Source organism: Notothenia coriiceps, unplaced genomic scaffold (genome assembly GCF_000735185.1).
Source record: "Notothenia coriiceps isolate Sejong01 unplaced genomic scaffold, NC01 NC01_scaffold00019000, whole genome shotgun sequence".
Taxonomy (NCBI): Eukaryota; Metazoa; Chordata; class Actinopteri; order Perciformes; family Nototheniidae; genus Notothenia; species Notothenia coriiceps.
The window spans coordinates 1,173,096-1,190,410 of NW_011351701.1; the positions used below are offsets into that span (position 1 = coordinate 1,173,096).

A 17,315-nucleotide genomic window follows, 5' to 3' on the forward strand; every position below is an offset into this window, starting at 1 on the left:
AGACATCTTTAAATATCCTTCCTGCAGTGTGTGTGTGTGTGTGTGTGTGTGTGTGTGTGTGTGTGTGTGTGTGTGCGTGTGCGTGTGCGTGTGCGTGTGTTTTAGCTCCTCTGTGTGAAAGCAGTGTCGTATTGGATCTGTAACCCGCAACATCCACAGAGGAATCTGACACACACCTGGGAAAACAACACCGCTTTGTCAATGTGAGAGAGACGGGAGGTTGCAGCAGTATGGACGACTATGTCTTAGATATTGATAAGCTCAAAATGAATGACGCCAGAATCATGTTTAACGCTGCTTCAGAGGATAATATGTCTTAACCAGACACTGCACTAACTTTAAAAACAAGTTATGATACAATTTTAGACGCAAACGCACAAGAGGAAATCAGGACAAAAGAACACATGGAAAGTCAATTCTGGAAATGCTGCTCGTCACCATTCTTGCAGAGAAATGAAATGCACAGATGTTCAGACGGAGCCTTACATTCAATAGGGACAGTGAGTCATCAGAGAGCGAGCAGAAAAAAGTGAAGAGGCTCAGCGGCTCGGATCACTGCATGGTTTACAGCTCAGAGGTCGGGCTGTTACTTTGGGGAAGAGGGATGTGTTTCATATGTCTAACAAGAAAGCACAAGGCAGAGAGTTTTAAGTGCCCAATTAAACTGAACATCGAGATATTTACATAATGCTGACAAAGGAATACAATAGGTTTAACAGACCTTCTGCAGAGGTAGGCAAGTTTAAGGCCCACAAAAGTCGGTGATGACTGAGGAAGTAAACATGAGGTACATAACTCATCCCAAAGTTCTGCCTTGCTGTGTGTAGGGTAACGCCAAACATAAGGAAAAAATGATTTTCAAGGGGATGACGCATAAACATTTAGAAATGTAATGAAGTTAAAGCATTTGAATTCTCAAAAATGATAAAACGGATTCCTAATGACAATAACCTAATTTAACATAAAGGTAAAACACCAAATAAAACACTATGTTAGAGAAATAATCAATTGCTAATTTGCTGATTGATTAACTGTTTTCCTACAAAATGTCAAATGTTATCATTCCAGCTTTCTCTGCTTCCTGCATATCACAAAAAGTAAGATTGAATGATGAAAGGTAAGATTAAAGGGAGCTAAAGTACTTTGTTTTCATTTGAGTATCACCTCTACAAGAAGACAAAGAAGATAGAGACATAATGGCATCCACAGATTTTGATTTACTCTTCCCTGGCACACACACACGCCCAGGACACAGCATGAAACAGGACGCAGCTGATCTACCCAGCTAACCACCCATGAGGTTACAAGGGCACTTCCTGTCCCAGAGGGATTCTGGGAGATTTACTGGAGGCAGGAGTGTTTGTTATTCTGTTCCAGCTATGTCGGAGTTCTGCACACACACACACACACACACACACACACACACACACACACACACACACACACACACACACACACACTCTCCCTGAAACACTGCAGCATTATTCCAATACTGCATTCAAAAGAGACAAGTTAGAGATGAAATACGGACCGGTGGCTGAATCATTTCAGTACTTTACGGCGAAGATGAATGGATAATTCTCTGTATCTTTTTTTTCCAGCGCTCTGATCCTGTTGCATCACCTCGTTGCTCCGTCTATTTGCCCCCCTCCCCTCTTTCCTCCCCCTTGCTCCACTCATAAAAAGTACATACACAAGGAAATTAGATGCTGCTCCCTTGATCCCCTGCAGCTTGAAAAAGTGGTGCAGGGAGGGGACCGTGCAAGTATGTGTGCGTATTTTATTTTCCCAATAAAACACACATGGTCAGGTCTTGTGCACCTTCTCAGTGAAAAGTCAGGCATTTTAAATCTAATGATCATCTTGTCTAATTTAATCGACAGCCCAGCTGCGTCGGCAGATTTAGTTACACTGACAATTCAGAGGTGTTTCTCTGCTGCTCAGATAATGAATCGCTCCTGTCAAACTGGGCTGTGATTTAGATCTGAAATACACAACATGTCGTCATAGAGACAGATAGAGAGAAGCGGTAAGGCAACAACAACTCTCCTTAAAATCATACTTGTGTCCAAATTTGCTGCAAAACATGAAAAATCTGACTTGTCTGTAAAACACACATCTGACAGGCTGATATTATTCATGCTTCTCTCGTTTAAACGTTAGGCATTTCAGTTTTATTACAAACTCTAATTTTGCAGCATAATTAAAGTTTTGAGGCTTATAAATGATGAGCATAAAATGCTGTCCAAGCAAAAAAAGAGAATAAAATTGGTAAATCAGATTTAACACTTGAGGGAATGCAATATTCTGCATTATTTTTCAGACGGGCAGAGATGGATGGACGGGGAAGAGATTAAGACAGATTTATACTCTGAATGTTACTACAGATGAAGACAGTGTTTTGTTTTTTATAAGATTTTTGTTGGGCAACCAGTGCCTTTATTGGAGTGACAGCTATGAAAGGGGGAGACAGAGGGGGTTGACACGCGGTACATGGACCTGGGCCGGATTCAAACTTGAGTCTTTGGGACCAAGCCCAGAAGACAGTATTTTACCAGTGCACATTTAAAGTATCGAAACATTGAGCAAAATGTGTGCATTTTGTTGTTAAAGGACCTGCTGGTTAAAGCTGCCCAGCAAGTTGTGTCCAGCTTCATTGTGTGTGTCTGTTAGCAGGATTACAGAATAACTGCTGATTTGATTTTCATGAAACTTGGTGGACCGCTGTGGCATGGACCAAGCAAGAACCCATTCACCAGGGGGCGAATACACATAGTTTCTCTTTTCCTTAACATTGCGAGATTTTCTGCATTTCTGATGTAATCCAAAATCAAATGGAAAATGGCATTGTTGTTTTTTTAAGGAATCTGGTCTAGATTGAAACATAAGATTATACAACATGACCACAGAACAATGATCATCAGCCACAGTAAACAGTATGTGTTCAAACCACATTAGCCACATGACTAGAGATGTGAAAATGTCAGTGGATCCATCCAATGGGAATGACTTAAATGTGTTAACATCTATTTAATGGATTTATTTGACCCCATAAGAATAAGGACTACTGATGTGGGGGATCCCCTGACTGTCTCTGTAGCGCCATCGTCAGATCAAAGGATTAATTTCTCCAATAATTTATGACTAAATATGTTCAAAGTAAAGGACATTCCCATCAGCCTTAGTTTTACTTTTATACTTAGTGCTCATTTGCAAATGTTAGCATGCTTAAGTCAAATGGAGAAAATGTTAAGAAATACACCCTCTGAACATCAGCATGTTAGCTTGCTGACAATGCTGTTAGCATTTGGCTCAAAGTCACAGGCAGAGGCAGAGGGGGAGAAAAGATAAGCGGCTGCTCTCAGGATATAAATCCTGCTATCTCTCCTCCTCCTCCTCCGGTTAACATTTTACGGCCGTGGCTCATTAGTCATTTCTACAGCGTCGTGTTTTGTGGTATAGATCTCCTTGGTGCCACCCTAGAGACCTGTTGTTTTAATGGGTTGTGTCTTCACATCAAATCTTAAGCTGCCCTTGTTTTTTCAGGCGGATCCCACTAAGGTAGAAACAGTCCACGATGTGCTGGCAAGGGCAGCGGCTAAAGGCCTCCTGGGTGGAATCATTCCTGAACTATCAAAGACTAATAAAAAGGGGAAAAGCAAGAAGAATCGAGCCGCGTCAGCCAGCAGCAAACCTTCCTCCCCCTCGGGCCGAGAGGGTCAGCTGGGGGAGGGAGAAAAGCCTGTCGCACCTTCACAAAATGAAGAGAAGAAAGGTGAGGATGTAGAGGAGGAAAAAGGAGAAGAAGAGGGAGGAAAGAGGAAGAAAGGGCTTAAAAGCAGTAAGCGTAAGGTCAAAGGGCGAACAAAACAAACCAACAGCAACAAGAAGAAATCAGATAAGGTAAAAGTCAGCCAATCACATCACAAGAGGCGCCCTACGAAGACCAAACGGAGAAGAATACCTCGTCTCACCCTGACGTTAATATCCTCTGCTAAACCCTCCAGACACTTGTCTCCAATCACAGCCCTCGCAAACAAGCTGAGTAAAAATGCAACGATCCAACCACAGCAGAATGTCTTCAGCCCCCCGCCTTCTGCTCCACCTGCAGCCTCCAAGCAGGTGCAGAGACTCAACCCTGAGCCTGAAAGAGCAGAGAAAACACTGAAGCATACAGTGAGAGCAGAAAGCCTGTTTAAGGTCAGAGGAAAGGTGGAAGGAAAGGTCAGACCTAAGGAAGAGGAGGCGACAGAGGAAGTGTTGACGCATGCAGATTTTGTCCTGCCACCCATTTCCTCTCCTTCCTGCAGCTCTGTTGGCAGCAAGAGTGGTAGTTCCCTCAGTCAGCGTCCCACCAGGACCCCCCACTCTCAGCGCGCCCAAATATGTGCATCCTCTTCCTCCATCTATCTGCCTGGATTATAGAAGAGAGATCATGAACACTGATGGTGTGGTTAATAACAATAATGGCATGTTCTGACACTACAGTCAATCATAATGGACTCCCAAGTTAATTATTTGAAATGATTTAAAACCAAGAAAAATATTATTGTATTGTTAGTTAACTATGAAAAATAAAAATGTATGAAAAATATGTTTTAAAGAAGTTTTACTCATATTGACATCTCTATTGGTATTTCTTAAAACTAAAGAAATGTACATACTGCTGCTGAAGTGATCATTCACGATATAACAAAAAAAACATTGAATTGTAATTATGAAAGTATAGTAGGTAAAATGACGTCATTAAAATACCAATGATCAGCTTACATATGTATCAATCTTAATTTAACCCCATTTATATTTTCTAACATCTAGTGACTTTATAACATGTATAAGGGGTGGGAAGTACGAGTAATAATCAAAAAGGAAGCCACCAGTTCTGTTTTATAATGCTGTTTATTCTCACAATTGATTACATCGATAAAGTGTACAAATCAGTGAGCAGCAAAGGAAGCAACACATCCATCTGAGGGAAAGGTGTGTGTGTGTTGTTCATGTGTGTGAGCCTGACAGAGACACTGGGAGTGCACACGTTACTAACATCATCCCCATCACTCCCAGCTCTCAGTGCGCTGTACAAGGTGAAGATATATTTATTTTTCTGCGAAGCTTGCTTGTTGCATTGTGATTTAACCAGGGACTATGACAATGACACCGAGTCAAGAGACTTTACTCGCCCCAACTAATAAAATCAGTATATACCTTTATAAAATAGAATAAATAAAATAAAAAATATTTCTGTTCAGTACATACAGTCGTTCTTTCAACCGTCCAAGGGCATGCAAGGCTTTTCACAACTTTCCATTTCTCGAGAAGATCAAAAGAATGCATAGATAATTGCTCAGTTAAATTCAGTATCAACGTAATTGACAACTGTGAAAATGTCCAATCGCCTCTCCTCGTTTCATTATTAGCTCTCGTAATTTTCTTATCTACAACAATGTATATCAGTATTTTACACTTTGGCCATTTGGTGAGCTCTCAAAAAAAGGCATTTCATTAAAAGAAAATAATAGAAAACTACAGATATTTAAAAGAAAAAAAAGATAGCTTATCACAATGATTAATGCCGAATGTTACATTAAACTGATATTATGTACACGCTCATTTTGTCATCTCATTCACATTTCAACATCCTTGTGACAAAATAAAGTTGAAGTGGCTGTGTTTTCTCCTCACAATCTCAAGTACACTCCTGCTTCCTTCAACACATGTAGGTTAACCGTGGAGTTTTAAAACCTGGGGCAAGAAAAGGAGACGACAAGACACTTTACAGATGTCCCCTTTAGATACTGTTGCCACCTGTTAATGGTGCCGTTTACAAAAAAAGGAGGGGTTTGGCAGATGGTCAATTATAGAAGTTCAGTAATAAGATGTGTCCACAGTTTCTTTCTCTTACAAAAACCATCAGTGGGGCACTGGGAAACTTCATCCTACCTCCAAATGACAACCACTGTGTATAGGTGTTGTTTCTATGACAGCATTATCTTGACAACACATTTTCAGAGATTTTTAACGAGTGGTGTTTTTGTACATTTTCCCTCATCATAGGAACCCATTGGAATAAGGATGGCACTCACTCTTTAAATACTCTAATCTACAGCTTAATGTGTTTTTTATTTGCAATAAACGTCCACACTGATTACCTTACATCCAAGCTAATCAGATACGTGCTAATAAGGAGCTAGCAGTGTTGAATTGAGATTTGTGTGGGAAACATGTCAGAATACAAACCAAACGCAAGTGATCTTGAGAAAACAGAGCAGGCGCATTCAAGTGAGCGTAACCCTGGAGACAGACAGATGGCAGCCCAGGAGATCCTGTTAGTCCGAGTCCACATGTCTCTCTGTTGACTTTCCTCTCCAAAAACAGCTGGAGATGAAACCCGCCTCTCAGCTGGCACTAGACCCAGGTTCAAAACACATTCCTCCAGTCCTCATCTTTTTAGGATTAAGCCTTTCTTGTGTTGCCAACCCCTTTTCTTTTTTTTTGTATTAGTGGACATGAAGTCTCTGAGGAATGGAACTGAGGTGGGATTTAGAGAAATATTCTGTCAAATTTCCTCCAGCATGTGTTTCTATGAGCAGCAGCATGCCGATACTTCCTGTGTTTGGAGCAGCAGAGAGTAACACTTAGCCCGTCCCTGTCTCTTCCTTCATTATGGCTGTCGTCTGTTGCTTTCCAAGGGATAACGACATAATAAAAACAGGTAAACAGGAAGTATGCGAAGGATGTTTCGGGTGAAAGGCCACCGCTCGTTTTAGACCCTCTCGGCCGATTCTTGCACATCTTGTCTATGAGGAACAAAGGAAGAAGACAGGAAGTGGCTTCGGATTCGATCACCCCTTCTGTAAGCAGCAGCAGTGTATTGATATTGTTTCTATTACAAGTTCATGCAGGTTAGTTGAATAGGTATGAGTGTGTAGACTGACATTTCTCTTTAGTCTGTACTTGCTTCTTTCATTTGAGTGCAGACACGATGGCTTTCAGGATTCTCTTTCCATTTCAGTCTACTGAGGATAACGAGGAAGAGGGACAGAGGGGGACACGCCACTACAGACTAACAGGACAACCAGGTGCATGATGGGAGGGGGGTCATGCTGGCTGCACAGACACGGATACAGTTAGAGCATGGAGAGGTCAGCAGTTTGCAGCATCACACGTGCTGGAAGGAGCTCTTCCTACTTCTTCAGTTTTTGTTTCTCCTCGCTCCTCTGTGGGGGGGGGGGTGAGAGTTACTCCTATGTACACCATCACCACCAAAGATCTCCACTCGGATGTTTCTCTGTGGTTTGTTTCTTCTCCATAAGTCTTTGTTCATCTCCTTTTTTACGAGCAAACAGATTTGAATTTCCTCACAAGAGCTTGAAAAACTCTTGAGGTGAAATTCCTGTTTCAGTCTGAAGAAGTGAAGGAATTGTGACAGGGCTTCCCCAAACCCTTGGGTTTACTGGGTTTCCATGGTTACAGGGGTCTGTGGTGGCGACAGGTATTTGGCAGCAATGCGACTAGTTACCATGGTGACTTGGGATTGTGGTAGGGAGTCGGTAGCGCTTAACAGTTGGTTACTGCGGCAACTCTGTGACGGGTCTCTTTTGTTTGAGGGTGTCGATGAGAGACAGCATGCCTCTCTTCACGCTGGTCGAGACCCGGCGGGACACCGAGTCTCCGGGGGGCGACGAGCTGCATGCCCTCTGGGAGGGGGGGCGGGCCACCAAACACTTCTGATACCGCAGCTGAGGGAGAGAGAGAGGAGAGAGAGGGACGTTGTAAATAAGAGAGAGTTACAGCTGCTGAGTATACGGCTGTGAAGGTGAGAGAGCAGGGACCGCCGGCCGCTAGCTGTGATCAATAGTAATGACTGATGAGTCTTGTCAACGTGAATCAGTTTTAGTGTGTGCGTGAGAGTGTGTGTGTGTGTGTGTGTGTGTGTGTGTGTGTGTGTGTGTGTGTGTGTGTGTGTGTGTGTGTGTGTGTGTGTGTCCATATTTCCAGAGTTGATGTGTGATCAATAGCCCGGCCAGCAGTCGACTAATCTTGTGACTCAGCCGCAGCAGGGAGGCAGGGAGAGGAGTTATCTCCACTAATGGGCTGCACTTGAGCAGAAACATCACCCAGGGCATTCTGGGTTGCAATCACTGACATTATAATGATAAAATAAAAACATTTTGAGAGGTATATATGAGTATATTACACTGGTAATGTATTCAATGTACTAATTCATTTTTAAAATGTTTTCTTGTAAAGCAGGAAACAATGTGTAATATATTTAAAAAAACTAAAAACCTGTACTTGCAAGGACATTCTCCTTCCAACTGATGCTGAACACACACTTATTTACCTTAAGATGGCTTCTTTTGATTTAAATGCATTTTTATAACACAGGGCCCCATTACAACCTGAATGGACCATATAGGTTGGACGGTAAAAAACACATCTGTAGAAACACAGCTTAAACTGAGCTACAGGCAAAGACATTCACTCTTTAAATGTCTTTGACTCTCTGTACTTATTGTAACTGTTGATCTTAGTTTATATAGCATTCGCAACATAATGCATTTTGCATTTGATCAATTAGGAGTGAAAACCTTCTTATAAGGTTAGCTGTTGTTAATACGATGTTATGCATGTAGTATAAGGTAAGGCCAAAGTGACAGACATTCATAATAATATTAAAAATATGCACAATCTACATTTCCTACAATCTAATTCTGCACAATTAAAAACACATTTACTCCTTAACTAAAACGAGAGTTAGCTTAATGTATAAAAGACGTTTTGTCAGCTCTGTGTTTTCTCGCTCAGTGACTCACCATACAAGCGGCCTGTACGGCCTCTGACACGTGTCCAGCGTTGGGTTCACACCAGAAGACGTGACAGTCGAAACGATGGCTGCCAGCGTCCATGATGAAGGCAAACGTGTGCACGTTTCGCCCAACGCCCATGAAAGAGAGGAAACGAACACGACACTCCACCAGCACTTCTCCTTCGTCCTGGTCGAAAACATGTGTTTGATTAATGGATATCATAGAAATTAAGAACATATCTATAATGTACTCAGTTCTGCCTGTCTGATGCTTTCAACATACTGCTATAATACAACAAATTGCTTGTTGGATTGAAACATAAAAGTAATGAAATCACAGTCTGTATTTGAAGCCCTTCTTTTCTCAAATCTATTTGGCACATAGTATTTAAAGCAGTTTGGCTACAGCAGATGTGTCTCACCTTCTCTTTGCTGATGGTGACAGTAGCATCTGCTACATTGAGGTCCACCGGGGTCCAGTCCTCTCTGTTTGAAGATCCCATCAGGCTGTCTATAGCTCCGTTAAGTATGTCCATGCCTGCAGCAGAGCATGTTAGAAACAAACAAACAACAACCATTAAAACCCTTCCTTAAGCTGGACCATTAACATCAACGTTACCACCAACCATGTGCTGAGCCTCTCCTTCCAGTCTGCAGGAGTACTGCGGATCAGACTCACCTATTGGCCGGGCCACAGGCACCATCCCCAGGTAGAGCACCTGGAACCTCTGAACCAGCTCCGTCTTTGGGGTGGGGAACTCTGCTGGGGAGAAGCCACACACACATAAGTGTTTCCAAGAACAAATATTTAACTTCACGTAAGCAACAATACACATTTACAGAAGGTTCCTACATGTGGCCTTCAGAGAAAATACCTGGATACTACCATCCTCATGGCAAGTTAAACGTAAGGTACGTTTATTTATATAGCACAATTCAAAGTGCTTTGCATCAACATTAACACATAATAAGAAGACAGAAGAAAGGAACACAGTGAATAAACACAATGGAATAATAAATTTAAAAAAAACATGCATAAAAGAGATACAGAATAGTTTCAAAACAACATTGTAAATACAGTAGGTGCTAAAACAAGGTAAAATACTTCTGGGTAAGCAGCTGAAAAAATAAGGTTTTTAGCCTGGACTTAAAAGAACTCAGCGTTGGTGCAGACCTCAGGGTTTCTGGAAGTTTGTTCCATTTGTCCAAACTAAAAGCAGCTTCGGCGTGATTGGTTCTGAGCCGAGGAACAATGAGTAAGCCCGCCCCCGATGATCTCAGAGCTCTGTGTGTCTCGTAACAGAGCAGAATGTCCAACATATATTGGGGTCCCAAACCATTTATTGCTTTATAAGTTAGCAATACAATTGTAAAAAAACGCCAGTCCAGAGATCTAAGAACTGGGGTGATGTGTTCTACTCTTTTTGTTTTGGTCAGGACTCTGGCAGCAGCGTTCTGGATTAGTTGCAGTTTTTGAAGGCATTTTAAGGCCGGCACTGCAGCGTTTGATTTGAGGAGCTGTCGGCAGCGGGCTGGGCCGTTGTTCGGTCTGCTGGACTGGTGCTGCGTCTTTTTCAAGCACCAGTAAATATAAATGATAAAGTGCAGCACAGACAATCCCTTTTCTCTCTGACAGAGTGACAGAGAGCCGACGGGAGAGAAAACAGTGAGTTATGATAGCAAGAAGCTTGTTGTCCAAAATTACCAAATTAGAAAACCAGTCTAATGCCGCATTTACACTGCATTATTGTGCAGTGCTCTACTTAACTGGCTCTTTTTTTTATATACATTTACAGTTGTGGATAGTACCTTGTTAATTTGTTTGGTACCACAAGCGACTGATTCGATAACAGTAGTGGAGTTAAAATACTGACCACTGATTGGTCAGAGAGAATTGTCGGCAGCTCAACCAGCATGATATTTAAGCTGACAATAGTGACAGCTATTTTTTTCCTAAATGTTTTTTGAAGGCAGCCTACAAGACCACGCAGTACAAATATGAAGTGTAGATATTCATCTGTTTGGTAGCAAAGGATTTAGTGAGCGTCACGCATAAGATGATGTAATGGCAGTTTCATGTGGGGTCCCCGCAGCTGAGAACCTGTCTACACTGAGGGGTTTCTATCTGCAGGGGAAATGAAATAGAAAAAGGGCCCAGATACCAAAAAAAGAGTCTACTTTCTACTGTATATTATGTGATATATATATATATATATATATACACACAGTATATGTTTAAGCATACCTATCTCTTCAACATTGCTCTCCAGCATTATTTCCTGCCACCAAAGTTTAACTTTCTGCCCCCAGCATCTGTTGACTTGCTACTTGTCCCATCTGTCCGACTCTTCAAAATGTGACATAATGAATCCTTGCACATTATGCTGGGACACTGGACCATCAAGCCCGACATCGGTAAACTGCAGAAACTCTCAGAAGTTTTCCTGTTAGACCCCAAGCCTGTTTTTCAGGTCTCAGGCTCGAAAATGACAATTCCAGAACAAATGACCATAACTAGACTTCTAAAAAGTGGAACATTAATAATCTTTTTTCTCAAAGTAATGATAAACCTGTGAGTTGGATGTAGAACAGTCAGAATCAATATAGATGTTTTTTATTTTAAAGAAAATTCAGATTGAACATAGTACAAAACTGTAAATTATAGTGTCCGTCCAAAAAAAATTTTTTACTTATAGTGAAAACTACCCTTGGATGATGGTAAGGTAGACCAAAAGCTTTAGGAATCCAAAGCACAACATACAATAAGTACCCTGTATCAAGATTGATGCAAAACAAGTGACATTTGACCTTTTTTTTTTAGAGAGGTTTAGAATAAAAAATCCACCTCTGAGGTGATTTGGGTGGAAATTGGCATTTTTACCGTTTCTCTGGAACCCATTGGTCGATTTTGGTGATTGACATCTCTTTTTGGCCGTTAGAGCCAATAGAATCGAAGGGGAATTTCCACATACACACACATGTTAACAAAAAAAGGTGGGGGTTTTGCGCATGCAGGTTTGCATCTTTGTGAGTTCTTATCATGGAGTGAAGATGTTCAGTGGGGCAAACAAATATTTAGTCAGCCACCAATTNAGTGGTCTTGTATGTCTTCCATTTTCTAATAATTGCTCCCACAGTTGATTTCTTCACACCAAGCTGCTTACCTATTGAAGATTCTGTCTTCCCAGCCTGGTGCAAGTCTACAATTTTGTTTCTGGTGTCCTTTGACAGCTCTTTGGTCTTGGCCATAGTGGAGTTTGGAGTGTGACTGTTTGAGGTTGTGGACAGGTGTCTTTCATACTGATAACGAGTTAAAACAGGTGCCATTAATACAGTTAACAAGTGGAGGACAGAGGAGGCTCTTAAAGAAGAAGTTACAAGTCTGTGAGAGCCAGAAATCTTGTTTGTTTGTAGGTGACCAAATACTTATTTTCCACCATAATTTGCAAATAAAGTCTTTAAAAATCAGACAATGTGATTTTCTGGATTTTTTTTTTCTCATTTTGTCTCTCATAGTTGAGGTATACCTAGGATGAAAATTACAGGCCTCTCTCATCTATTTAAGTGGGAGAACTTGCACAATTGGTGGCTGACTAAATACTTTTTTGCCCCACTGTATGTACCGATCGATTATGTGTCTTCTCACGATCAGATCGATGGGATGGACGTGCAGCTACGATAAGTAATAAGGGTATTATGAGTGAGTTTCTGTGCAATACGCCGTTAGCATTTTTCGATCGTGGCTAATTCATAGGCTCAGCACTAGCTTTGTGGGTTTAAAAAAAAAAAGAAAAAAAAAGGATAAGTTAGCTGAGTTTCTTCCCGTTACATGGATATAAAACATTCATAGTTTATTAAATATTAAGAAGTCCTCAGACGCTGTTTCCTGCAGATGACGCGTTTTTCCCCCCAGGGGCGGGTCGATGGGGTTCAACAGGTTAAGAGAGGGTGCCTGCTTCATTTCACGTTATTCTGCTGATCGCCAGCTGGCACTAATATAAGATGCAAAGAGTCGAAGCCAAGAAACAAGAAGCGACTGAATATGGATGATTAGAATTAGAGGATTCAATAAAAAGACAGGGGAAGGATGTGCACTCAACAGAATGATCAGGCTTCAAAAACAGTGTGTTTTGGTCGGTAACAGCAGACGTCAACCTTTCTCTGTTCACAAGAAAACTCCACAGGGTGCCTTTAAGGCCCAAACTGAAGACTCTAAAATGAATTATTTATGAATCAAACCTCTAAATGCAGATGTTTGGAACCTGTCTTGACTCTGAAGCATTAACAGAGGACATTGGGATGACAACCCTTTCAGCTCAGACTAATGACCAGTTTAAATGCATGCAGTGTGCCAAAGAGGTGATGTCTTCTCTGCGTCTATTGATGTACGTCACGTGTCACATCTCTCTCTCTCTCTCTCACACACAGGCTGACAGAGGTACAGTTTGATGCCTACCTTGTAGAGGGAGATCTAGTCCTGCCTGGATCCTGTCGTGGAGAGAGCCTGCCATCGCTTTGGCATTCTTTCGCTCTGTCATTATCTGGAGGAGGGAGAGAGACGGAGAGAGACGGGGCAATAAGCAGAAATATCAGGAAATGGCGTGGAAAAAAAACGAGCGGCTTAGTATTCCTTGGCAGAGACACAGGGGAGGAGACAAAAAAGTGTGTGTGATAGTAAAATAGGATGAGGGAGGGAAAAAAAAGATGAAAAAGTCAAAAGAGCTCAAGAAAACCTCAAGTAATTCTCCCCCCCCCGGGGAAAACCCTCACGAGAAACACCGATTTCACCTGGGACACACACACACACACACACACACACCTCTTTCTACAGCTTGGTATGAGCGTTTCGTGCAGTGCAACTCACAGGGAGAAATGCATCTCATAAACTCAAACCAGACAAAATCAATCACACATACTGCTGGAAATACCACACATAAATAAAACATGTCGTTAATCAGAGAGTTTATCACAGCGAATCAACAGCTCAACAAACCCTGCTGTGAACAATTCGCCACTTTCTTTGTTCATCCTTTTAGAGAGACTTTTCCACAGGTTCTACCACATACTGTGTTGAAAGTCAAATGTGAGAAATTCGGTGTTAGCATGACCGATGAGAAGGGCGACAAATGCGTCTAACTCCACCTTTTTCCTCTAACTAAAGACACTTCAGGGACACACTGTTCAAGTCAATGGTAATCACAAAGTGTCTGTGGGAAGCTGAAGTTATTAAAAACCCTTTTTAATGCTACACGGAATTGATTTCGACACCAAATTATGAGTCTACATGAATAAAGAGGGGATTTAAAGATCTTCTAGGACACGGAATTGGACTTCCAAAGCTATAAATGTGTTTTACTGGGAACAAAAGGAAAGTCCATCAATTCTGAGCGAGTTCGCTGAATGAAGCAGACACAATAAGAAACATGGTTTGAATACGGTTCCTTGAGACCCGTCTGCATTCTTCTGTATTTATCCACGAATACATTTGCAGTGCAGAAAGAGAGCTCTCTGATAACTGTGATTTAGGTGAAATGTAGAGTTTTTAGACTTTTGAGGACTGCAGATACTCTCTGCAGATATTATAATGTTTGCTTCGGTTGTGGAATAGTACATAAAAAACATTAAAAAAATAACATGATAAAATAAATCATCTTGAGGGTGGACAATTTGAATATTATATTATAAAGGTACAACATCTACTTGTGATTGAGTAAATGTTATGAAATATAATGGCTGTCAGTTCCGTTTGTTGGGTTTTAGTTTGATCGTCGACGTTCCTGATCAGTGGAAAATCTATTTCAATCTGAATCTATTTGCCAAATCCAAACCCGGTCTGAAGCACTCACCCGGGAGCAGATCTCATGCAGGCTGGTGGCGATGGCTTTGGCTGGCGTGTCACAGCGGAACACATGACATTTCAGGATCCTGGTGTTTTTATCCCGCGCCACATATGCAAAGTCCCTGGGAAAGAGAAAAACAGAGTGTCAAAAAGGAACAACAGGGAGAGGAAAAAACACCAGGGGGATGAAGATGACACAAGAGGCGGTTGGACTAGTTTCAGTTCTACTCAGAGACAAGACAATCGTATGCGTGTCATTGGGTTTGTGTGTCCAGTTTCAAGACTGACAGCATTTGGAGACAGATGAGCAATGAACTGACCTTTATCAGTCTGATGAATACAGGACACACACATACACACACACACACACATGCAGGTCGATGGACCCTAGAGATCAATAAAGCAGCGGGATGCAAGAGAGAGTTGACTGAGTGACAGCAGGGAAGAACTTTCCCCTGGGCCCAGTGGAGCCGAAAACTATTTAAGCCCGCTGAAGAGAGGGAATGAAAACAAAGAGGAAAGGGAGCCGGAGGGAAAGTGGAATGAAGCTGCAACAAATTAAACCTGTAAAGCACGCACACTCAAACACACGCACACACACAAACGTGGATTTATGTCAGCAGGAAATGCACACAAATCGAAATGACTTCCTTCAAGCTCTGTGCTTCAATATGCCACGCAATAGGAAACACAGGCCTAGGGGTTAACAAGATTTCTGAGTCCAGATCCTCAGGGGAAAGTCTCCTGAAAAGATTCCCATTTGTGTGTGTTTGTTCTTGCGTGTGTGTGTGTGTGTATATTTCAAAAAATGCCTGTAGACAGACAAGGACAGAGGAGGTCATCGTACTCTCCCTACATCTGTGAATGTGCGTAGACAAAGCTTCAGTACATCATGATCCACTTTGAAGTGGAGAAAACTGAGACGCAGAGGAAATTAAACAATAAGGAATGACGGAGATGATGAAGAGATACTGAAAGAAAGGAATGTGTTTACCTCTCTCTGTGTCCAAGGAAGCAAGGGAGGAAAGGAAGCAAGTTAGTAGGGATAAGACACTTTTAGCCCCTCCTACACACACCAACACAATGACTTACATATTTTGTCTGTGCCTTTTATTACTTATTTAAAAACGTCAAAGCAGTGCAGAAAAGATATAATGCAAGTGGGTTGAAGGGAGGCAGCAACGCAGTTTGTTATGCATACTTATTATATTTACAATATCTCAAGCTACTGACAGCATTTGAATAAGGTATTAGAGATGATGGAAAAACAGCAGGACAGAGAGATGTTGTGGATGGGAGCCGTTAGCTTTAATTGGCTGCCAAAGGTTTGTGTTTCCTTAAAGAAATAAAAGGAAATAGACTGGCAGTTTCTCAAAGCCACATAAAATAAGTTACTGAGAGAAGTGAGTTAGAGTAAGTCATATAAGAGAAGAAAAGTGAAATACTGGGAGAGGAAATTGGTATTGAACTGCAACATTGTACACGATAAATGTAAAAGCGGAAAGATGTGGGAAGGATAAAAGACCCAGATGAAGAGTGAAGATAAAAGACAGAGTTGGAGAAAGAGAGAGGGAGAAGGGGGTGAGGTTTCATTTCAAATATAATCTTATCATCATGCAGACGCCCCTGAAAATGTCAAGGTTGCTGTGGGAATCTGTCTCTATGGCGATAATGAGTTTCATGGCACATAGGGAGAGGGGGAGGCACCGGGGTACCGCTCTGTCCTGACACAACCAATCCAAGGGTCCCAAGGGTAGAAGTGTGTGTGACAGAGAGCGAGAGGGGGAGAGCGATGGAGGGAAACTCCTTACTCCAACCAGGCTCCAAATTCCTTAGTTGCTCATACATTTCAACCAAACAGCCCCAAAAAGATTGCCACAGATATGCGACAAATTAGTGCAAATGGCTATTATTATTTGTTGCACTCCTACATACACATCCTGAGTATCTGAATGTTAAACTGTGGAGGAATTTCGGAAACAAATATTATTTTAAACAAATGGAAATGATGTAACACATTGAAATATTTTAGAGTGTATTCGAACCCTAAATCTCTCTGTAGAAATTAAAATAAAATGATATATATATTTGAAAAAAATTGATTCAGGTGAATACGAGTCTTTTATCATGTAATCTATTCACATTTAACCACCGGGGAAACCACCACACACAGACCACAATATGAATTTTCCATTCCACCTGTGAAGTCAAATTGTGACATGCACCCCTCACCCTGGATAAGAAACTAAACATCAACCTCCCCTACAGACTGAGGCCTCATTGTAATCTTTCTCTTGTTCTACTATGAATAAAACAAAACAGCAGAAGTGATGGTTCCAAAGTAAGATAAAGATATGTAAATATACTCACAGCCGTTTATTTTTCTATGTTGGCAGGTAATCGTACGTATAGGAGCGTCTTCAGACCCTCACACCATCTATCCCTGGTGATGCTGCAGGCATACACACTCCTCAACCTGTCCGCTCCACACCCAGTGAGCACTAACCATACCTCCCCCTCTGGCAGCCTCATCCCCCTCTCCCTCTTCACTGCCAAAACCCCCTCGACTGCCCTCCCTCCCATCTCTCCTCCTCCCTCTGCTGCAGCTCACATATTCCCACTGTTACAACTCTCCTGCTATATGTAGATGGTGGAAAACAACTCGGG

At 41.7% G+C, this 17,315-nt stretch overlaps 1 protein-coding gene across 5 annotated transcripts in view; it reads right to left on the reverse strand.

Annotated features, from left to right (window-relative positions):
* Positions 1-4,883: 4,883 nt before the first annotated feature.
* The window catches only part of apbb2b (amyloid beta (A4) precursor protein-binding, family B, member 2b), an 81,154-nt gene continuing 68,722 nt past the window's right edge, over positions 4,884-17,315 (reverse strand). The window contains exons 1-8 of one of the 5 annotated variants that reach the window (XM_010778292.1): positions 17,019-17,135; positions 15,643-15,648; positions 14,656-14,770; positions 13,266-13,350; positions 9,489-9,572; positions 9,232-9,347; positions 8,817-8,996; positions 4,884-7,739 (exon numbers count right to left, since the gene is read on the reverse strand). In XM_010778292.1, coding sequence (XP_010776594.1) covers positions 7,569-7,739; positions 8,817-8,996; positions 9,232-9,347; positions 9,489-9,572; positions 13,266-13,347 — 633 coding nt within the window. In that variant the 5' untranslated portion in view covers positions 13,348-13,350; positions 14,656-14,770; positions 15,643-15,648; positions 17,019-17,135 and the 3' untranslated portion in view covers positions 4,884-7,568. Of the gene's footprint in view, positions 7,740-8,816; positions 8,997-9,231; positions 9,348-9,488; positions 9,573-13,265; positions 13,351-14,655; positions 14,771-15,642; positions 15,649-17,018; positions 17,136-17,315 lie in introns of those variants that run through there. The other 4 variants (XM_010778289.1, XM_010778288.1, XM_010778291.1 and 1 more) reach the window with 4 other exon arrangements.